At 43.8% G+C, this 23822-nt stretch overlaps 1 protein-coding gene across 2 annotated transcripts in view; it reads left to right on the top strand.

The window, feature by feature from the left end:
* Window positions 1-23822, top strand: part of TEDC1 (tubulin epsilon and delta complex 1) — an 82966-nt gene that overhangs the window by 53886 nt on the left and 5258 nt on the right. For both annotated transcript variants that reach the window (XM_074598407.1, XM_074598406.1), the window contains 2 exons: window positions 610-696; window positions 4006-4218. In XM_074598407.1, the coding sequence (XP_074454508.1) occupies window positions 610-696; window positions 4006-4218 (300 nt within the window). The remainder of the gene's footprint in view (window positions 1-609; window positions 697-4005; window positions 4219-23822) is intronic.

Here is a 23822-nt window from a genome sequence, read left to right on the forward strand (position 1 = left end):
AGGCAGAGAGAACTGGAGATACTGGAGTTCTGAGTTTTGCACAGGTGTGGGAGCAGCATGGGAAGGAGATATGTTGGACTAATCAAAGTACCTGCATATCGCAGTTGGAGTCATTACTGTCGAATTGAGGAGACCCAGTCCAAGACCAATGGTGTAAGTTTTAGCTGACAGAAGGCTATACATGGCCTGGAAGAGAAGAAGGTGTTTAGATCTTACAGCCTTGATAAATGTGAGTGAATGGGTAGATGAAAAAAATACTCTTGGAGAAACATAGCTTATTTTGGTAGTCAAGAAGCATAGAAGATTTGAAGATGGTCACGTATCTAGGCGTTAATATATCAGAATTACGGCTCTTTGATCCCTCAAAACAATATGGAAACTCACATTTCAAAAGCTGATGGTGTTTGTATATTTGGGGTGAGGAATAAATTGTTGATGCTGGGAAAGGTGTTTCACATCACATTTCTGCAGCTGGTTGTACAATGTTCTTGTAAAGTAACCCAGTGTTGTCCCCTGTACTACTGACACTTCAGACCAAACACACATTTCATTTAGTCCACAAGTGACCAATGTTACCTGATTTTCTTTCCTTTGTCTCCTTTCCTGTAGCTATTACAGCTTCTGGACTCTGAAACCATGCAACTCGAAGCCTATCTGGAGTGGAAGCAACTGGAACCAGTTTATTGGCAGTGGATGGTAATGAATCAAACTGATCTTGAAGGGTGCAGCTTTCTTGACTCTAACAAATAGCTGGCCACTTCCAAAGGCCCCTTGCCACAAAAATAAATGCTGCAAACCAACTGTTCAACAGCACTTGAGAAAAAGGAAAAAACCTTTGGTAAAGTAAGGCGTGTTTTCTTAGTTCTCCTTCGTCCCTCTATTTTCTTCTGTAAGACTTGCCCAGCTGAGCTGAGGAATTGCAGGGCAGAGTGGCAGAATTTCAGATAGTTAACACAAATGAAAACGTCTGATCTTCATCTCTTTAATGTTTTTTAAACATAGCAGTCGTACAATTGCTTAAAATTAAATGGCTTTCCAGAAGAGGGGCCTCTAAGCTTTATTGCAGACTTGAGAACAACTAAATTTGCAAGCAGCTGATATTGAAAACAACTTCATTTTTCCCAGACAAATAGTGTGTTGCAATTGCCGATTTCCCCTTGAACTGTGTTGAATGATCATAAGAAAATCAATAAGCCTTTCTTTGTGCATCTTACGATTTCTCAAGTGAGTGTAAACGGTACCATCCATCTCAATTCTCTCTACAACTTTTGCCCTTTCACAGTTGCTGAAAATAATTCTTTAGAGCACCACGTTAGCTGTATGACTTCACAAAATTTTGAGAATCAGTGAGCTGACTGTTAATTGCCTATATGCTGCCTTCTATATTAAAAGCAAGGCAAAGGAGTGTAAAATTACCTCACCTGTCTTGAAGAGTACTTCCATTGCAGAGCCATTAAAATTGCTATTCCTTCTGTAATGGTTTTTGCTTTACGTGTCTACTATCTTACGGTTGTTTGGAAAGCATCAACACTATCAGAAGCCTGGCCCCAAATACGCAAAATGTAACTGCAAGTGTTACGGCATTTCAGTGTATCCACCAAAACCTTTGCCTGTGACATGATGACCAGTGTGGGGAGTATTGCGAGTGTTAATGTGCTTCCTGGAGTTAAACCCTAAAGAAATACTTGCAAAAAACCTGACCAGCACATCTTTTTACATTGTTCAACAGGCTGGATGGTGGATTTGCCTTTTTCTTTTGTTTTGCTGAAGATGGTGGTTGTTCCCGGGTGCTGTGGGATGTATGGGATTCAGATGTACTTTGAGGATACAGTAGTTTTCTCTTTCCACTTAGCATTTGTTTTGCATTGCTGATCTGATGGATGGGATGATTCTTGCAAAGCTACTGCCAGGTCTTCCTGAGGGCTGTGGGCAGGAGCATTTGGGGTTGTTCAGCCTGGAGAAGAGAAGGCTCCGGGGAGACCTTAGAGCCCCTTCCAGTACCTAAACGGGGGCTACAGGAAAGATGGGGAGGGACTCTTTACTGGGGAGTGGAGCGATAGGACGAGGGGGAACTGTTTTAAACTGAAAGAGGGGAGATTTAGATGAGACGTTAGGAAGAAGTTCTTTACACTGAGGGTGGTGAGGCACTGGCCCAGGTTGCCCAGAGAAGCTGTGGCTGCCCCATCCCTGGAGGTGTTCAAGGCCAGGCTGGATGGGGCTTTGAGCAGCCTGGGCTGGTGGGAGGTGTCCCTGCCCACGGCATGGAGGTGGAACTAAGTGATCTTCAAGGTCCCTTCCAACCCGAACCATTCTATGCTTCTATAACTACAGCAACTGGAGTGACTGCAGTAATGTCACTTTAAAGTTCTGTCATGTAATAAATTTCAAATTAAAAACCAAACAAACCAATCAAAACCAACAAACCCCAAAAAGCTTTGGTTTATTTCCATGCAGTTTCTTAGCCTGTCGGTGCCCAGAACATCCGTGCATTGTCATGAGATGGACCTTTGGGCAATATGAGCTGCTGGCCTCAGTGCTGCTTGTGCCAGTTTGCAATGCTGATGCTCGCTGAGAAAGGAGGTTTTGTAGGGTGTCTTTTGCCATTCTGAGCTATCTTACAAAGTTTTTCCTTGTATGAGCCTAAGAATCCCTTGCTGTGAGTTAAGCCAAGTTTTTTAACCTACCTGCAGAGAAGAAAAAGTGGGGGAAAAAAAAAAATTCCCATCCTCTTTATAGCAATCTTTTATGTAAGTCAACGCCGTTAGCATGTCCCTGCCTTCCCAGCCCCGTTTCTAGGTTAAACAAAATTGGTTCTCTCAATGTCTCCTTGTAGACCATTCATTCAAACTTCTGATGGTTGCTGCTGCTCCCATATGGGACTTTCCCTCCCATTTGTCTGTGTTTAACTTCAGGTACCTCACCTGTATGTCAGTGTTAGTCAGTGCTCATCTATCATGGAGACTTGTGTTTGTGCTTTCTAAAATGGTACTTGACTTTGACAGTATGACATTGGTGACCTCTGGGTTTCTGAGTTCCCTTCCAGCAGTGTTGCTGCTGAGCCAGTAATTATACATTTGGTTTTTCCTTGCCCACGTGTAGACCTCAGCTGAACTCAGTTCAGCTCAACTGCTGAATTTCCTCTTGCTGTTTTCAAATTACTTCTCCAATTTCTAAAGATAATTTTGAATGCGAATTACGTCTTTAAAAGAGATTGACCTCTCCTATTTCTTCTTGATAACAATATGGAAATAAATATTTAATACGCTTTGAGTGAGGAGGGCTGGGCCTTTTAGTTGTGCTCTGCTACCCTGGCTTGAAAACCTTTTCTACAGGATCTGTGCACTATGGTGTATAGGTACATGCATTTCAAGAACTCTGAAATTATTTGGTAATTTTTTGAGTATTTCAAATAACAGTTGCTGCTCCAAAGCAGTTGCAGAAGTAATTATGGAACCAGCTAGGTGCCCATGGTCAAGCAGAGCTGACAGAGCTCCTGAACAGCCTGGAGCAGGGATCTCTTGGGGTTCCTCAACTTGTAGAGTTTTACATGGGCACAAGTGGTCCTGTGGGTGTAACAACTTACTGTGCCATATAGCAGATGGGGCTGTCCTGAACAGTGTAAGCATGTGTCTCCTCCTTAGTCATCACTTTGTTACAATAAGCCAAAGTGCATCCAACCTCGGAGTTTGAGGGGATGGGCCATATCTAGAGCTTCTGCAGTACAGGTGATCTCTGTCCCGTGAACGTTACTTTATGCTTTAGTGCAGCTCACAGTATGCAGCGCTTTCTAACATAAGCTAGTTTAGTAGCATAAGTTTTCTGTTAATGTAGAAATATGTTATAGTGAACTGAGGAGGTTATCTCTTAAAATAGCTCTGAAATTGTGGAGCAACTGTATACTGAGATGGCAGCAGTGAATTCCTAGTGATGAATTACCAAGAAGATGTAGAGGGGGAAACCATTTTAGCTCCTGCTGAAAAGTAACTCTTATTGTTTCTCCTTTAGGAAACTGTGCTAGATAATATGGCTGAAGAGGGAAATATGTGCGAGTCCCAGGACGCTCACGTAGAGAAAAGCGGGCTGTCAAAGGCGACCTCATGCTGCCCCTGGGCTGACGGTCTGACTGGGCAAATGGACAGGTTATCCAGAGATCTAATGACTCTCCACGACCAACTGCATAAGCTTGTAACCCACCGAAAGGCTGCGTGGTGTGAGAAGGTAAGCCTTTGGGTGGCGGTCTTGATCATTAGTGGCTTTTAAGATCCTATATTTTTCAGCTACGGCCCATCCTAGCGCAGCCTCCCTGTTGCTGCTCTGTGTCAGCCTTGCTGCGATCTTGATTTCAGATCTACAGTTACTTGTCTGTTTATGCCCACAGCATGCCAGGTGATCCTTCAAACACAAAGTAGGCATCTGTGTCACGGAGAGGCAGCATGCTGAAACAAAATAAGTGTTCTTTTGGAAGGGAAGGTATCAAAGGATAGGGGTTGCAGAGGAGAGAAGAGAAGAGGAGGCAATCATGGCAGCCCCTGGAGGGGACAGAGGCAGCAAGTTGAACACATCAGTAGTGGTTATAATGAGAAAAATAAAGATAGGTATTTGCAAGGAAAGGAGGGTAGGAGAGGCCAGAGCTTGTCATCTTTCACTGAGTTAGTAGTCTTTGAAATGTCTGATGGGGGAAGGAAAAAGAAGGATTCGAAACCTGTGAAGTGAGAGAAGGGACTGAGCACAAGATTTGGTGGAAGAACAGACTGGCTGTGGGAGGCTGGCTGCGGAGGAGAGCAGGTGATATGAAGGAAGTGTACATGGTATTCGCTGACATAGGGATGGGGAGACACTGGGAAGCACCCGGAGGTGGTGGTGGGGCATAAGGTAAAGGAGCTGTTAATGTAGATGTAGAAGGTGAATCTGAATATTTACATGCTGGCAGAAGGAGAAGATATGATGAAGATGCAGGCATAAAAACTGGTAATTTTTTTCAGGCATCGAGAGGAAAGAAAGATACCAGAGAATCTATGAAATCTGTGGATGGAGAAAAAGTGAAAGAAACAGTTGGGGCACATAGAGCACTAACAAAAACGCTGTATTGCTGTTCTGTGTCTGTGTTAACTCAGGAGAGAGGATTTTTTTGCTTGTTTGCTTGGGGTTTTTTTGTTTTGTTTTTTTTTGGTTGGGTTTTTTTTTTTTTTTTTTTTTTAGTTCAAAGTGTTGATGGACAGGATTATAGATCAGCTAACAAAATGAAAAGTTGCAGGTTGTCAGATCAAGAGGTTATTTGCCCAAGAGTTCAGAAGGGTCTGGCTTGGAAAAAGCGTGTGGGGAGCTGATCACTCTCTGTTCCTTTGAGGATAAGGAACTAGTCAGGATCAGTTGGATGGAGACAGGCACAAGGAGCTCCTGCTTCACACAGAGTATGGAACTTCTTCCCACAAGGTACTCTGGATATAAGCAGTGTACATGGGTTCAAAATCTGTTGGACACGTTCTTGGAAGAATAAACCCATCAAGGAATATTAAATATATAGATATGAGTTACAAGCTTAGGAAGTTGCAGGAGTAAAAATTGTTGCATGCTGGGGGCATATTCTGAGCAAGCATCTCTTGTATATTTGCCTTTGTCTTACAGTCTTCTCTAGGCACTTGCTGTCGATTACTGTCAGTGATGGAGTACTGTACTGGGCAGGTCTCTAGTGTCATCAGATTTGGTTGGTTTTTATGGCAAAAGAGACATGACTGTCGCAGGACAACTCAGGCCTTGAATTCTAAAAATAGAATTTCCGGTGCATGATTTCCAAAGCAAGATATGCTCTGACTCCTCTTAAATATAACAATATATATGCTGTTAAATATTATAGAATCGTTTAGTTTGCAAAAGACCTTTAAAATCATTGAGTCCAACTGTTAACCTAATACTGCCAAGTCCACCACTAAACCATGTCCCTAAGCACCACATCTACCCATCTTTTAAATACCTCCAGGGGTGGTGATTCAGCCGCTTCCCTGTGCAGCCTATTACAATGTTTGATAACCCTTTCAGTGAAGAAATTTTTCCTAATATCCATCCTAAAGCTCCCCTGGCACAACTTGAGGCCATTTCTTCTTGTCCTATCACTTGTTACTTGGGAGAAGAGACCAACCCCCATCTTGCTACAATCTTCTAGACCTCTAGACCCTTCAGCCAGCTTTGTTGCTTTTCTTTAGATATGCTCCAGCACCTCAATGTCTTTCTTGTAGTGAGGGGCCTAAAACTGAACACAGTACTCAAGGTGCGGCCTCACCAGTGCCAAGGTGACAGGGGGACAATTGCTTCCCTAGTCCTGCTGGCCACACTGTTTGTGGTACAAGCCAGGATGCTGTTGGCCGCCTTGGCCACCTGGGCTCACTGCTGGCCGTTGTCCTTTTCTGCCACGCAGCTCTCCAGCCACTCTTCCCCAATCCTGTAGCGCTGCATGGGGTTGTTTTGACCCAAGTGCAGGATCTGGCACTTGGCCTTGTTGAACCTCAGACCTTTGGCCTTGGGACATTGACTCAGCCTGTCCAGATCCCTCTGTAGGGGCTTCCTACCTTCAAGCAGATCAATGCTCCTGCCCAACATGGTGTCATCTGCAAACTGACTGAGGGTGCACTCAATCCCCTCGTCCAGGTCATTGATAAAGATATTAAAAGAACTGGCCCCAATAGTGAGCCCTGGGGAACACCACTTGTTACCAGCTGCCAACTGGATTTAACTCCATGCACCATAACTCTTTGGGCCTGGCCATCCAGTCAGTTTTTTTACACAACGAAGAGTATGCCCCTCCAAGCCATAAGCAGCCAGTTTCTCTAGGAGAATGCTGTGGGAAATGGTGTCAATGGCTTTACTAAAGTCTAGGTAGACAACATCTACGGCCTCCCTCATCCCCTAAGTGGGTCGCCTTGTCATAGAAGGAGATCAGGTTTGTCAAGCAGGACCTGCCTTTCATAAACCCATGTTGAGTGGGCCTGATCACCTGGTTGTCCTGTATGTGCCACGTGATGGCACTCAAGATGATCTGCTCCATAACCTTCCCAGGTATCAAGGTCAGACCGTCAGGCCTGTAGTTCCCTGGACCCTCCTTTTGTCCCTTCTTGTAGATGGGTGTCACATTTGCTAACTTCCAGTCAGCTGGGACCTCCCCGGTTAGCTAGGACTGCTGGTAAATGATGGAAAGGGTCTTTATGAGCACTTCCACCAGCTCCTTCAGTACCCTTGGGTGGAGATCCCACCCAGCTGCATAGACTTGTGTGTGCCTAAGGAGTGTAGCAGCTCACTAACCATTTCTTCTTGGATTATGGGAGCTTCATTCTGCTCCCTGTCTTCCAGCTCAGGGGGCTGGGAACTCAGGGAACAACTGGTCTTACTATTAAAGACGGAGGCAAAGAAGGCATTAAGTACCTCAGCCTTACTCTTTGTCACTGTGTTTCCCCCTGCATCCAGTAAAGGATGGAGAATCTCCGTAGCCCTCTTTTTGTTGCTAATGTATTTGTAGAAACATTTTTTTATTGTCTTTTACGGCAGTGACCAGATTAAGTTCTAGTTGGGCTTTGACCCTTCAGATTTTCTCCCTGCATAGCCTCACGACATCCTTGTAGTCCTGCTGAGTTGCCTGCCTCTTCTTCCAAAGGTCATAAACTCTCCTTTTTTTCCTGTTTTTTTTGTTGGTTTTTTTTTACGTTAAGTGTTGTAGAATAATCACACTGAATCTTTTTTTTATGCTTAAATCTGGAAATGAAGTCCAGAAAGATTTACCGATGAATTCTTCGTTGTACTTTGAAATATTCAAATTGGATTTGAACGACGGCTGGTCAAGTTCCAGTGTTCCTGAGATTCAGTGAATGTCATGTGAGTTTACAACTGTGGGAAACAAATGGGGTGCATCTTTGTGCGCTGTTAAAAGGATTGTTTATCACAAGTGCCTCCTCTTCTACATGCCCTGGAACAGAATTGTTTTGCAATGCTGCACAACAATGTTTTTTTGGAATGCTGGGGGTCAGATGACTCTCCATCAATCCTCTTTATATCAACCCTTCTTTTGAATAGTGTTGCTACTTATGTGATGCTTTCCGCCTGTAGCCTGCTTCCCCCCCCCCCCATTTAGGATGCTTGCTGAATGCAGGCTCCTCTATCAAATGTATGTCTCTGCCCCCTTCAGTCTTTTCCCTGGAGAAATAAGCTTATCAAATCTTTTCTTCTGTGTTTTTTTTTTTATTTTAGTCAAACAAAGAGAAGATATAGCGGCAGGTAAAGTGGTCATTATCTCTAACTTTTTATCTTGCGATACTGAGACATCTGGAAGTTATCTTGGCTCTCACAGGCGTGCCCGGCTGGGGGACGGTGCAGTTTATTATAGCTCTTGTGCACACTACCTTGTACTTCACGGAAAATGTGATAATCCAGAGTAATTATGTCTGTTGTTACCAGTAGGCCTAATGTCTGTGCCAGGCAACTGAGTAGAAACTGTTCTGAAGAAAAGAATTAAGGGCACACGCTGAAATGTGATGTGCTGGGGAGGAGGCAGCACAGTTTTTGCAGAGAGGAATCAGGAATCTAAAATCTCCTGGAGCTCTTTAAATGGAACAGTGAGCGTCTGGGCAAGGGAGTTGGATTGACGTTGCTTAATTGCATTTACAAATGGCATTTGATAAAGTCTCTGAAAAGATTCTCAACACAAATAACCTGCCCACGTGGCCGTCTTTCCTCTGACCCTGGAGCAGGAAGCGGCGAGGAGGCGGCTGTGGTCAGTTTGCGGAGGCGGTGGCCAATACCGGCCTGGGGACGATGCTCTGGGAAAGGAGGAGGTGCATAGCGAGGTGCCCAGGTTGAGATGAGGCTAAATCCCCGAGAGCACACGTGAAGGACAGCAGCAAAAGATGACTGAGGGCCCTTGTGCTGAGTGGTGAAGTGGTAAAATGTCAGATAAAATTGGATGGAGAGAGATAAATCCATCAAAATGCATCTGAAGGGAGACTCATAATTTTACATGTGTGTTTTTTCTGTCACCTGCATGAGCTTTTAGGGTTATAATGGTAGTTCCGTGGCAATGTGAGTGGTCAAAAATAGCAAACTAAATCCTAAGAATTGTTAGGAAAGCGAAAGAAAGCAAAACTTAAAATATTCCTGGAATGCTGTGTGGAGTTCTGGTCCCAGTCCTAACTCAAAAAAACCCAAAAGATGTGGTTGAGCTGAAAAGCACAGTGAGGGGAAGTGATGATGGCCCAAGCTGTGAAAGTGTTTCTCTGCAAGGGGAATTTAATTAGGCTGGGTCTCCTGGCACTAGAAGAGGAGAGAATGAAGAGGGGTATCGCACTGGAGCAGGAGGAGACACTTTTTACTGTTCTTCTGATGCTCCTTTGTTCTCATGATGGGTGAACCTAAAGGAAATTACTGGACAAATTAATGAAGAAAAAAACCAATTGTTAAGCAAGAAATATGAAAAATATTCTCTGGTCAGGAAAGTCCTTCAGCTGCAAACTACTGGAGTTTAGGAAGTTGTATCTTCCAGTGAGGGTGTTGTTTTATATATACATATACATACATACATATACACATATACATAATCTGTTCCTAAACTTATTCCCTAGCTATTTGCTATTGACGAGATTGGAGACAGTGCTGGGTTAGATGGAGCATTGCTATAACAAGGTACAGTTGCTCTTTCTTTACAGCCAGTTTTGAGCATCGTGTTTCAGGAGAGAAATTGGGGAGAGCCAGAATAGAAAAATTAAAATCATCCTAAGTCTGGAACGTAAGGTCTTCATCTTAAAAATGGAAGGACTAAGGTGAAGTATATGAGTCTTTGAATATGAAGAAGTTTTCTGTGGAGGAAGGATTATTTTTTTTCATTTTTTTCCCCATGTCCTCAGTGAATGCGACAAGAAAGGGTGTAAAATGTAACACAGAAATTCTAATTAGGTACTAAGGAAATAAAATTTCTAATGCCCAGGGCAGAGAAACATCGGAGTAGGTCTCCTGGGAAGCTGTGAAGTCTCCATCCTTGGACCCTGCACAAACCAGGTTAGGCGAATATCAGTCAGAGGCGGCTGAAGAGGAGTTGGACCTGCTCTAAGACTGTGGATTGGGCTTGAAAACCTGTTGAAGTCTGTTTCACTTATGAAAAATGTGTGATTTATGTATTTAAAGCTATGTAGAGGTATTTCAGGTCTGTTAAAAGTCATCGCTACGCCACCGTGTCTGGTTTGTACCGCTAAACACAACTGCTTGTTATTCAGGATGGGATTTTGGAGGCAATGTGTCTATTTGTTGCAAGTTTGATCATTTTCCCACTGTGATTTCGGTAGCTAAAACTATCGATCTTAAATCTTTCAAAATTAACTTATTTTTCCTATTTTCTTTCATTTGTGTCTTTGGTTTTGTTCTTTTCTTTTGTTTGTTTCTGCCTGCCCCCGGCTCTTTGCTTATGTGTTTGGAATGACCCTGAAACCATTTCCCCTTTCAAGGATATTCGCTAGAAGACATCTGAATGTTGCCATGGGATTTGGGTGATTTGTGAAACCCTGATTAATATGCCATTTTAACTGATACCCATCTCTAGGCAGCAGCGTGTTCAGAATCTTGGAGGAGAAGATCTGAATATGGGGCTTTCTTACTGTTGGCTTTGTTCTTTTCCATGCAATACTGGGCAAATAATCGTCACTTCTTCAGTGACATTTTGGGGATTTGTAAGTGATGAAAAAGTTCAGTGAAATGCTTAGGCTTTAAAAATGTTTCTCCTCTTGGAAACAAACTTTACTGTAAAAGACGAAAACTGCTAATTCCAGAAGAGAACTTGTTTGTTTGTTTGCTTTTTTGTTTTCTGAATATTTCATCTTACCTACTCCTCTACTTGAGAGGGGATTTTATTCCAGGCTGTTTTAAACATTTGGCATCCACAAGCTGGAGTACAGAATATTTTGACTCCAAATGTTGATTTTTTTTTTTTTCAGTTTTAATCACATAAACGCTCACACCATACTGAGCTTTTGTTGAACCTTGGGATATTGTATCTTGGGATCCTCTGTGTTCACTAGCATTTTAAAGCAAGCCAGACTCCTTTGAGATGGTGATATGATGGGATGGAGCTTGCTCATGCATACACCTCTGAAGCATGTCCTGGAAAGACTTAGCGGAATTAATCTGAGCTCGAACATGCTCCTTCCACATTGAAGTCCTCTCCAGAAATACTGGTGGCGGTTCTTGCACCCTTGGCTCACATTGCACCTGAGTTGAGGCTTCAGAGGTTCTAATCCCCGTCCCATATTAGATTTCCTTAGTGACAGTGGAAGAGCACACCAAAACCCGCATTTTGTCTTTGTTTCCGTATTTTTCTCTTGATCGGTCACCTCCTCTTCCATTCAGTAACCCCCAAACCGTTGCACCCACAGCCTCGATGGGGTGGGAGAATGCGGGGCTGCCTGTTTCGGAAGAGATGCCCTTTGGATTCATAGTGCGTTGGGGAAGGGCTGTATGGGAGAGGGATGTTCTGTTTTTTCTCGCTAGGGAGAGGGGAGGTGCAGGGGTGGTCAGTGGTGGTGGCAGGAGTGACCTGGGGCGCTCCATCAAGTGGCGATGGCGTGGGCTGAAATGCAGAGAGGCTTCAGCTCCATCCCAAGAGTCCTGTGATTCACTCGAAATTTTTGCCACCACCAGCTCATCACCGCTGGAGACCTTGTAGAGTCTAGTAAAAGGAGATTTTTTGTTTATTTTTTTTCCCAAGAATCATACATTTATAAAAGACCGAATGTTTTTTGATGCACTTTGATTTAAGGCTTTGCTATTTGAAGTACAGAAGCAGCTCCAGAGGCTGATGCTGGAACATAGTTCTACATCCTTATGGGTTTTGGTGGGGGTTTTTTGGTGTTTGTTTTTCTGACCGAGCTTGAGTTGAACTTTGAGTAGATAAAGAAGTGCGCTTCCAAAGTTCTTCTGGAAGCCCCATAATGAATTGGAGGAGGTGGATGAGGAGTGGTGTGTACCTGGGTAGCCACTGCCGGTGCGTGGTGGCTGTGCTGCGTGTGCGGCTAACCTGCGTGGAAATAAAGTGCATTGCAGGTATGTGGATGGAGAAAATACTAAAGTCTTATTATTTGTTACACCATGTGAGGGCAGACAGTAAGGCCTGGCTGCTGGCGTGCCGCGTTCCCTCCTCCACCAGTGCAGGGCCGAGTTGTGTTTCTGCTGCGTTAAACCCAGAGCTTGTGGCAAAGGGGCAGCTGAGCTCTGGCTGGAGAACTCTCTGAAGGCTTGGCAAAAGCTCTTTCTTTTTTTTAAAGCAAACCATTCACGTTTCGTCTTTGCTATTTCTGCTGTTTATTCTAGTTCTCTGGGCTTCCTGCTAATATAAAGATGTTAGTATAGCAAGAAGTTAATTATCCAGGCTGTCTGGGGCGCAGGAAGTGGAGGAGTGGTAGGGAATGGTTCGGTGCCGGCGTATTTCCTCAGTCAGCACATTCCCTTCCCCTGCCCCTTCCCCGGTCCCAGTGCATTTCTCTCTTCCACTTTGTGTTTGCAAACCTCCATCTGGAGTGCCGAGCAGCTGTCAGTGAAGCTTTTCATGCAAAAAGAAATTGAAGAACTAGCAAGGCCACAAGAGCAGCTTTTGGAAATGCATGGTTGGCTGGGCCCAGATGCCTGGGTCGGGGGAAGAAACCCAGAGAGATCAACAGAAACATCCATCAAAGGGAGCAATGGAGGACATGGACAGGAGGATGGCAAGGAGGGACAAGGCTAATGGCTTTTATGTGTCATTCTTATTTAGTTAAATGCAGGATTAAATTTGCTGCTGATGGAATTGCCATGTTATTAGATTTAGGTTATTAGAAAGCATGGATCTGCTGTAAGCGGTAGGAAGGAAGATCCTAATGTGTGTTTTCACTTTTTGCTTGTGTATTTTCTTGCATTCTTGTATTTGTCACTCGGCAATATTCCTAGCAGGAGATCTGAGGCTGCTTGTTTGTGGCCATGGAGGCTGTGGTAGATCCAAATGATGGTTCCTGGAGGGCAGTGTGCTCTCTCTTGTGTTGGAAGGAGGACAGAAACCACCTCTGTGCCTCGGTTCTCCTCTTAACAGCAGGATCTGACTTTTGCGTTAGACCTGAAGCCCCTGGCTAGCCTTGTTTAAGGCTGGCGCGCGTGTGGAAAGTTACTGCAGATAAGCACAGCAGGGAGATTTTTGAAAGAATCTTGCTCGCTTCTGAGTACTCTGCGCAGGTTGGTCAGACTTGAATAGTCAATGTTAAGCTTGCAGCATACAAAGAGATGAAAAAGATAAGTATTTATTCTTCGTTTGCAGATGCAACTTGCTCTGCAGATTGCTGAATGAGTGCTGAACTGTGTGAGAGACAAAGAGACTCCGTGTACCAGTTGCTAAATCAGCAGACTGATTTCAAACACACAAAAAAAACCTGACTGAAAATAAATTACCCGGCCTGACATTTTTCATGGGGCTTATATATTCTAAAAGACTCCAGCTCCTTAGGGAAGAGTGAAACATTAAAAACTTGAGTGCTGTCTCCTGTTTTGTGTGCAGAACTCTGGGGTTTGAAGTAAGCGTGGGTGAAAGTTTTTCTTGCTTCCCAAAAGATGCTGTTTTCCCTTTCTTTGCTGAAACGCGGAATGTTTGCTCAGGTGACAGGATCAGTTAAAGTATAATCAATAACCAGTGTTAATATTTTACTCGCATTATTTGCCAAGATGTTGGATACCGACCAAGGCAATGAAACACGTAGTAAATGCAGCTGAAGAATTACACTCCAATAAATTTTAGATGAGCTTTATTTAACAATAAACTGTAAAAAAAACCCATTCCGATGAGAGAATGTGAATGTGTTTTGTAGCCATTGTAAATGTTTTAGTGCATTTTTAAGAAATAATTGTAGTACTTATGTTCTCACAGTTAAAACACACAGTAATACATGGATGAAGACTAGGAATGCCTGTAGGGCTCTGATGTGCAAGGTACCTAAGATTGCAGCTTCCAACACCACCTTTATCTTTCGAAGGGGAAGAGCTTGGAGGCTGATGGGTGGGATTTGGGGTACCTGTGACCACGAGGTTGCTGGATTTTGAGATTCTTGCAAATGGTGAGCTGCTGCAACAAACGTTATCCTCCACGAGGGCAATATCTCGGGGACATAGCTAATTCTGGCTGGCAGAAACCATATTAAACACCATAGCCAGTGGCTGTATTTTGGAGCAGCTCTACCTGAAACACTATTAGTGTGTTTTACTGACCCTTTCAGAGTGGGTTTTGGGGACAGTAACTTCCAGGAGGTATCTGGCTTGCCTTATAGCTCGGGGCAGGCTGTCGGGATGGGTTCCTCCTCCACCAGCAGGAGTTACAAGTGTCGCGTACTTTGCAGTAGAGTTGATAGAGGTGCTTTTAGAAGGGCTGTTTGCGTTCATGCATTCAAAGCTTAACTTTGAGTGTCCTTTTTTCTTAAAACCTTGGCCTTGTTCTCTCAGCCGTCTGCCCTGAAATCAAGCGTACTTGATCATAAGAAAAAAAGTATCCAACTCATTTCTGTCTTTGTCCCTTGTGCCCGTAGAAGAGCTGACATAAATCTGTAATTTAATATTGTCACATCTCTTCTTCCCAGCCAGAAATGCATCTAAATAAAGCTTAAGTACACTTCTGAGCTCAGAACTCACTACTTTTAACTCTTTATCTTATTGCCTCTCTCAAAATCATGAGAGCTGTTTGGTTTTTTTTTTCCCCTTTGCAGACAAGCTGTAGGGCCCAGCCTTTGACTGCTGCAAGAGTCATGATGGCTGTTCAAGTAGCTTTCCATCCACCTACAGCTGCTCCTCGCTATCAAAACTGGGAGCTAATAAGAGAAACCACTAAATGCATTTTAAACTTTTAAAGCGGCTTTAGAAAAATGTCTGCTTTTTCACTGAAACGCTGAAAATGTTGTACGTAGATGAAGCTTCACCTGGGATTTAAAGTTCATTTGCCTGATGCCATCGGTGGGGACAGGCTGGGTTGCCGGAGTGACCTTTGCTGCTGTGGATGCGCTGCTCCTGGCTCCCGCAAAAGCAGAGAAGAGCTGCAGGGCTGGGAGCTGGTGGAGGTTCTGCTGTCGTCATGGCAAAGCCCCTGGAGGGGACAAGGGAGTATTTTCTAACTGAAAACCAAACCAGTTTGGAGGTGAAGAAACTCACTAAAAGTCATATGGGTTTGTTGGGGGTTTTTTCTGCGTTTTTTTCATTTTCCTTGTAATTTTTGCGTAAGAAAGACTTTTTTCTAAAAAATTTTATGACTAAGGTGGTAATATCTTCCTCTCATCTGCATATTCTAGGAGTGGGTTTTATAAACATTCCTTTTGGTTTTGGCCTACATTGCTTGCATTTGTTTCACATGCCGTTCTCCCAAAGCAGGATAATATAGAGAAGCGCAAGTCACAAGCAGCACAGGTTCTAAAGCAGCTGTTTTCCTGTTGCACGGTGATAAAGCTCTGCTTAAAACAAAGTGGAGTCCTCCAAGCTTCTGCAAGTCACTTAGATCTGAGATGGTATCTCGTATCATCAGTGTTTGTCTCTGCTGCCCCAGATAAAAGTTTGGAAGAACAAATTGAAAAATAAGTGAGCAATTTATTATACGAAGCAATACTTGTCTGTTGCCTTCCTTTGTAATTTGTAGTTGTCAGGGTCTTTTTTCAAAGTAGCACTGCAGCCTTTTTGCAAGTGTCTAAATTACTTACACTGACATGCTCTGGTTTTCGTATCATATATTTTCAGTATGTGCCTATTACTACGTTAATTTGTGTGATCTTCTAATTGAATTCAAGGATTTTGAAAAGTCTAGAGAGAAAACTGTAGTTAAAAAGAAATGCATTATAAAAGGCCAGGCTGTTAGAAGGGTATTTTTTTAATTACTATAAAACGCTGGAGATTTATAATTTGGAGAAGGAAATAGGTGTTTGTCACTTAATCCCTGTGGCACACATTCAGAATTGTGTGGCATATGGGACTTCCACAAGTCTGAGCTGTCTCTCCTTGTAGTAGGTGGTAAAGAAGCTGCAAGTTTGATGCTCTGGCCTGGAGCTGCCCCACCTTCTGGAGAGCAGCAGGACCATGGTGGGTGTCAGTCTTGCTTATCTTCTTGGGAAGCAGCTGAAGAGTTTCTAGATGAGCTCCTGGCTCTGGAGCATGGTGATTCTGGACGTCATGTGGTACGCTCTTGCTGATGCTTCATGTCTGCTCTTTTTGTGCTGGCATCACTGGCATCCTCTTTAGCTGAACAGAGGTGATGCAGAAATTGATGATTTCTTCAAAGACCATTTATTATTTTAAGAGTGTAATGATAGGATGAGGGGTAACGATCTCAAACTGAAAGGAGGTGGTTGTGGATGCCCCATTCCTGGAGGTGTTCAAGGCCAGGCTGGATGGGGCTTGGAGCAGCCTGGTCTGGTGGGAGGTGTCCCTGCCCAGGGCAGGGCGGTGGAACTAGATGATCTTTGGGTTGGAACTAGTCCCTTCCAACCCAAACCATTCTGTGATTCTTCTGCTTCTGCCCACAGAGTAGCTGCAATAGAAAAATCACATTACGTTTTGGAGTCCCGTCTAGTTTTTTTTTCTTTGAGTTCACTTGTTCTCCTCAAAAGTTAACCTCTGGAAAAGCAAATTACTTATGTCAAAAACTCAGGAACAGAGAGTTCAGAAAATATACATACAACAGAAAACTTTTTTGTAGCTTTATGGAAGAGGGATGTATCTCATGAGGCTTTCGGCATAGCTGCCTTCATTCTGGGCTGTTTGCCACAGGTATGTCCTTCAGCAATCCAACCCAAAGGCTGTCCTTGAAGCAACTGCCTCTTCGTGCATCTGTTCAACTGCAGGATCCAGGGCAGCTCCATTGCAGGAGGAAAGCTGGGTGAAGCCCTTACTGTAAGCAAGCCTGCTCCCGTGGGCTCACTGCACAGCAATCACAGAGTTCAGTTGCTTTTAGGCCTAAGAGGATTAATTTGCCTTTTGCTTTGCCTGTATAATAGATACTTATATGCTCAGCAAACAGGTGATGCTTTTATCAGGCGTCTGCTTTTGGGTTTCTTGTTGATATTTGGAGGTATACTTTCTATTTTTCTGGTAAAGACCCCGAAAAATCTTAATGTTGTTCATTCCTGTTTTCTTAATCCTGTATCCTTTTTCCTTTGTCTTAAGGTAAACTGACTTTTCTGACTCCTGTCAATGTGGTATTTAGATACCTGAGTCTAAATACAGACTTATTTGATTATCTTAAAAAAACAAAAACAACAACAAAAAAAAACACAAAGAAAAAAAAAACAAACCAACCCAACAGAAACATTACCCATTCAGACAAGATCAGGTCACTCCTCTTTATGAAATTATCTCATTCAAATGCTTTCATTAACTTCTGGCTTTCCATTACTGTGCTTTCTCACCATCTAAAAGCTTTCCGTCAGAGAGCAGCGTGGATGTCGTTCTGAAAGCTTGCGAAGTTCTTTGCAGTATTCAGTGTCTAATAAAAGGCAGCACGGAGCAGCAGTGCCCTGCCAGACCGCGCTAGCTGTTCTCCTCGCATGCAGCTATGTGCGTTCCTGGTATTAAAACTATATTTTTAGACTCTCCTCAGAGGACTCCTCCCCCCAGCTAAAAGATGGCCTTCTATTCCTAGATAAAATAGGTTGCCTCTCTGTGGCTTCCCTGTCAATTTGTTTTGGACTGACAATAGGTGTGCCTGGGAGCTAGCATTTGAATAGTGAATGTCTTGCTTAAAATGCATAAGATGGAGATGCACATATTCCTCTCTAATTGCAGAAAATTGCAAATCCGGGCAAAATTTGGAATGCAGCTGCTTGTATAATTACATCTTCTGTCAGTTGCTGTAGCTCAGCTTTACAACCCTTCTAAAACGTCTTCATAGTTTATGGTGCAAATAATGCCTCCATTAATATTAATTTGGATCACCCCTTTCATTTATTCACCTCCAATTCCAAAGGCCTGAGATTTTTTTCCTCTTACTGAACTAATAACGAGTGGTAGAAATTAGTAATTATATTAAGGTGAAGTTTTGCTTTAGCAGTTGTAATTATTGTTAAGCCAAAAGAAACTATTTTGAGTTCCTTGCCGGGATTTGGGTTTAGCGAGAAATAGCAATGGATGTACCTCCAACCAGTTTGCTCTGCCTGCAGCATCGGGCTTTGGGTATGTGCAAACCTCTCCATTTCATACTTTTATGAAATAAAGGGAATGGTAACGGGTCATGGAAAAGTTGTTAGGTTATTGGCAATTAAGTGTTGCTATCTGCTGCTGGTCATTAAATGACGGTTAAGACGTAGATCACAATTCAGAGCTTAATGAAATGTGTTGGCCCCACTTAAATCACCATCACAATTGGGAAATGGTTGAAAGGTTGGGAAGGATTCAAGGAGGGGTAACGAAGGAATTATTCGGTCTGGTTTTTTTTGAGAGGTGAGAAAACTGTAGTTTAACTAAGGCAAAGTTATAGCCGGATCATGTGCTGCAAGTTCTTAGAAGCTGAGTTTTGAGAGTATGACTTCAGGTGAAAGGTAGTGTAAGAAGACCCAGTAGCTGAGGGGCAACTCACCGAACAAGGGCATATTTTAAACCATAAATGTGTTTCACTTCTGAGATATCACAGTGACAGGGTAGTTTCTTGATCTGCTGGAGCCTGTGTTTAAAAAACCAAAAGTTTGTGTTTCTAGAAGAGACCCCGTAGCTTACCAAAATGGAGTAGAACATTGCAGAAGTTACTCGGTGAGATACCGTAGCCTGTGCCTTGTGGTAGGTTTGACTAATCAAACAGTTTATTATGACTTGAAATCCATAAATGCATGAACATCAGTATTAAAAGGCCTATTTCAGAAGAACATCAAGTCTCTGTGTACAGTCAAGGATCTCACAAGAAGAAAGAAACCTCATTTAGGCAGGACAGTGTGGGAAGCGTTCAGCTATTAAACCAGAAAATGATGGTTTCCAGCGGTTTTAACTGGTTACTCTTCGGTGTGTAGAAATTGCTGCAGAAAATTAAAAACCTTGAAAGCTTACAGCAAAGAAGCTTGATTCAATGAGACAAGTTTTATAGAGCTGCAGTACTGACTCTATAACTTTCTTAGAGGTTTGAAATTACATTTGGGCAAGTTACTATAAGACATGAATTCGAAATTAGAGTAAGATTTTTTTTCATAGTAAAACACCTGCTTACTCAGTGTTGCAGTGATTCCAGAACAGCTGATTGCAGATACTGCTTTTGCTTTAACTCAGGGTTGGTTTTTTTGTTTGTTTTGTTTTTGTTTTTGTTTTTTTTTTTTGTATAAGCAGCAAATGCCTTTAGATGTTTTTCTGAAGGTTGGGGGTCTGATTTTCTTGGAATTCACTGTTCAGCAAATGTTTGAACTTCATAGGCTCTGCAGGCTCCTGCCCTCCTGCAATTTTGCCCAAAAGTAGGAGCTACAGGATTTGATTTTCCATCACTTATGCATTCACAGCATCCCTTGAAACGGTGCCTTTCTCTGCTTCTCTGAGGCTGAATGGGTCACTGTCTGTAGCTAAGGAAGGGGGAAGCATTTGTCGTACACTTAATCATGAGTGTTCAAAAACAAAAAAGCAAACATTTTTGTTAAAAGAAACTGCCCCCCTAGCCAAATTATTACTTGATTATTGTTAAAGTGTAAAGCCCTCACCGTACTTATGTGTGAAAAAGGTTTTATTTTTATGCCTCTGGGAACACGCGGGCGCACAAAACACTTGGGTTATTCCCAACTGTTCTGTACAGAAAGCAGTGACAAATGCGGAGAGCGACGGTGTTGGCTTGCTCGGTTCTTGTTTTCTCGAGCGATGTTTGAGAGGAGCTCTGCTTGGGCATCTTCTTTTGCAGACAGACCATGGTGCGTGTTTTTCCGTGCTGCTCTATGTACCACAAGGCACAGAATGTCTATTGTGTAGCCAGGAAATTCTTGTAGAGAAGCACAAAGAGGTTGTGGGTGGGAATTGTGGAATCCCTGTGACTGTTTTTATTGGATTCCACTTTTATTTAATACTTACAGGTCTTTCTGTTATGCTTATAATGGACTCTGCTCCTCATCCTTCTATGTTATTGATCCTTTGGCTTATTATTTCCTTTTGCTCTCTTTCCTTTTGTACTTCGTGCTGTTTTTTCAGTGCTGACAAGGAGGGCTTTCTTAAAAGTAGCCTGCAAATCCTCCTCTATCCTGTTTTCTGTATCCCAGATAGACTGTCAGCTGGGATTGCAGCTCTGCAAGGTTCTTCTTGGGGGATAGGAGGGGGTGGTGGAATAAACACTAGATAGAAACCATAAGACAGCAAAGGGTATAAATAATTACCATTTATGAAGTGTTTTTCAGGCTTGTACTGATTAAAGACAAGTGTTTGCGAGGTTCAGCCCCCTGACTGATCTGGATTCCAGTCTGGAAAACTGAAAACTCCTAAACTAACCTTAATTTGTCACGCCTGGTTTCCAGCACTCAGCTGCCAGGATTTCTGCACAGCATCCATGCCGGCAGTCTCCGAGCGATGCCAGTATCACTGTGCTTATCCCGCTTTCATTTTTTGCTCACAGATCTTTCTCTATAATTAATGCTTGTCTGTTGAATGCGAGTCTGCTCAGTGTACATGGAGACCGAGAGCTCTGGGCAGCTCCTCTAATCCGGGGAAAGCCTCTTGGGGCCCGTGCTTGGGATATTGCAATGTGCTGGGGGGCTGTTCGGAGCCAGGTGCTGGCTGACCCGGCAGGTCTTTTCTATTTCTGTGATCTGGCCCCTTATTAATCATCTATTTCTAAGCCTGTAATATTTCACTTCACCTCTTCCAACTCCCCACGTACAGGGGGCCATCGTAGACGTGATAGCTTTAAAATAAAGCTCGGAAATGAGCTTCCTTCAGGAATAAAAAATTCTGCAAGTCAAATGCTCTTTGATATTTTCAGAGGAACTAGATGAGTTTATGAAAGGTGTTGGGTGATTATGCCCCGATAGCAAAGGCAGTATGACTTGGTGGCTTGGATATTGCGTCCGTTCAGATTTCCTAATTTCCTTTCGCTCCCCAACCCAAAAAGACAAGATCTGAGATGTTTCTGTTTGTTCCTCGTGCCATGGAGGACAAAGGAGCAGGCTGCACTGCGTCTTCCAGCAAAGGCAGGCACCGTGGTTCGTAGCACCTGTACAGAATGGCAAGAATCATTTGTATTTCCTGCTGTACGCACATGGGGTCTTCTCCCTATTCCTGAGAGAAATACAAGAGAGAACGAGGGGACAGATAGGACTGGAGGCAGAAAATGTGCCATTTCGAGGCTTGTGCAGTTTTTTATTTTTTTTTCTGAACAATACTGTTATTACAGCCATTTCTGCAAAACTCCTAGAATAATTTGAAGAGATTGCGTTTTAAAAATAATGACGTGATTCTGGTCTTTATCATCCGCTTCAAAAGGAGCTCCCACAATTTGGTTTGCTGCTCCTTCCTTGAAGCTGCCAACAACGCGATCACAACATGGAAATGCTCCTATGCCTCCCCCCACTCTCTCTTCCTCAAAACAGGTGTTTAGACCTTTCATTAATGCTGTGTTTTAAACTTCATCTCTAGTGAGCGGCTTCATTCAAGTAGGTAACTGAGAGGCAGAGCGTTCATTTGCTTGCCGAAGCTTTCAGGTTGCCATGTGAAGTTTTAACAAGCTGAAGTGTTGACTTTCCAGCATTTGGAAGATTGTCACTTTTGTTAGGTCATTACTGGAAATGCTTTAAATAACGCGAGGTGGTTGTCTAGATCTCTTAGCATCTCTTTGGGATGTCTTGCGTGTTGGTAAAATTCTCTCCAAATACCTTCACATCCAGCTAGCTTCTTAGCAGAGAAAGAATCATTTTGTGCATCGTTTTTGCTGCACTTCTCATTAGCGAGCTGCTAAAACTCTGAGACAGATCAGCCTCTCGGGGATGTTTCTGTGCCACATGGAATGACAGACAAAGCTCTGGGAAGCTCATTACCAACAAGGTGCAGGCAAGTGTGAGAGGGAGCTGAGGAAACCACAGCAGTAATTGTGAAGGGCTGGAAGGTCTCCTCTTTGAGGAGACATCAAATGAGCTAAATGTATAGGTCACCCAAGCAGTTGATAGAAGTAGACCCCCACAAGATGGGCAGCTGAAAGACTGGGACTGTCCAGATGACATGTAGCCCAGAGGAGGTGAATTTGGGTATCACTGTTCTGGCCTCAAAACAGTGGAACACGCAAAGAAACTGGACGGCAGCTTATTTAAAACGGGCAACGGATTACCTTTTCCACGATTTGCCGGCTGAACTCAGGGCTAGAAAATTTATTCAAAGCCAGAGGGCTCGCAGGACTGAAAACAGCCGAGAGTGCTGTCTGGATGAAAAGGACAGCCAGTGGTACCTAAGGTTAGAAGACATTTCAGAGAAGGTAGGGGTGAGGAAGTCTTGGGGGAGTTGTTCATGTGTGTAGGTGTTTCAGGCTTGAGGTCTCTCCTGTGCATCAGTGCATGAGTTAATCCACCATGGTGGGGACTGAGGCAAGCCTTCCGCTCAGCCTGTTTGTTGGATGTGCCTTGCCTCTTTGCCCTGTTCCAACTCTGGTCTGGCCCAGCCTCTTCTGTTTTGGCTTGGCCATTTTCCTCAATCGGGCCTCCACCTGGATGTTTTTGGGAACGCAGCATCAGTTGTGGTGCTGTCCCTTTCCACGCTTGATGGATGTCCCGCCTGGCTTAGTTCCACCGCTTCAGCAACTAGAGGCCACCTGTCCCTGCCCGCCCTCATGCTGAAGAGATTTGTTTTATTCTAGTGCTTATTCCTTTGCGTATTCCTGTCTGTGTGCACCGCAGCCCTCTGCACTGTGACAGCTTTGGGGAGGGCAGCGCAGGCTGTCGGTCACTTCAGCCCCTTTTCAGTCTGTGATCTAGGATGCAACGCTCCTGTCTGCAACCACACCAGCTCATTGGCTTCTCCTTAGAACATGAGAATTATTACACTTTTCCCTTTAGCTTTTACTTTTTAATCCCTTTTGAAAAACTATAGTGCTTTTTTTGAAAACTTATTTTAAAGGAGACCATCTAGCACTTAGGGCAGTTTGGCTACTATCCTGTCCCAAACAGCGGTCAGTGACACAGTGAGGAGAAGAGCTAGAAAGAGCCCAGCAGGAGTGCTTGCCTCCGTGTGCGTTTGTGGCATCTGTCCATCTGCAGCCCTCGTAGGGCTGGTGAGGACACTTAGAACCATAGACTGTGTTGGGTTGGAAGGGACCTCTAAAGGCCATCCAGTCCAACCCCCCTGCAGTGAGCAGGGACATCTTCAACTAGATCAGGTTGCTCAGAGCCTCATCACGCCTGGCCTTGAATGTCTCCAGGGATGGGGCCTCCACCACCTCTCTGGGCAACCTGGGCCAGTGTCTCACCACCCTCAGTGTAAAGAACTTCTTCCTAATGTCTCATCTAAACCCACCCTGCTCTAGTTTCAAACCATTGCCCCTCGTCCCATCGCTACATGCCCTTGCAAACAGCCCCTCCCCATCCTTCCTGTGGCCCCCGTTAGGGACTGGAAGGGGCTCTAAGGTCTCCCTGGAGCCTTCTCTTCTCCAGGCTGAACAACCCCAACTCTCTCACTCCTGTCTTCACAGCAGAGGGGCTTCAGCCCTCAGATCATCTTTGTGGCCCTCCTCTGGACCCACTCCAACAGGTCCATGTCCTTCTTGTGCTGAGGGCTCCAGAGCTGGACACAGTACTCCAGTGCCACGGAAAGTTCCTGCTAGTTCATCATGGTTTTGGGAGTGTGAAACCTTGTAGGGTATGTTGACTCTGGAGCATGCA

The sequence above is a fragment of the Larus michahellis genome, chromosome 8 (genome assembly GCF_964199755.1).
Source record: "Larus michahellis chromosome 8, bLarMic1.1, whole genome shotgun sequence".
Classification (NCBI taxonomy): domain Eukaryota; kingdom Metazoa; phylum Chordata; class Aves; order Charadriiformes; family Laridae; genus Larus; species Larus michahellis.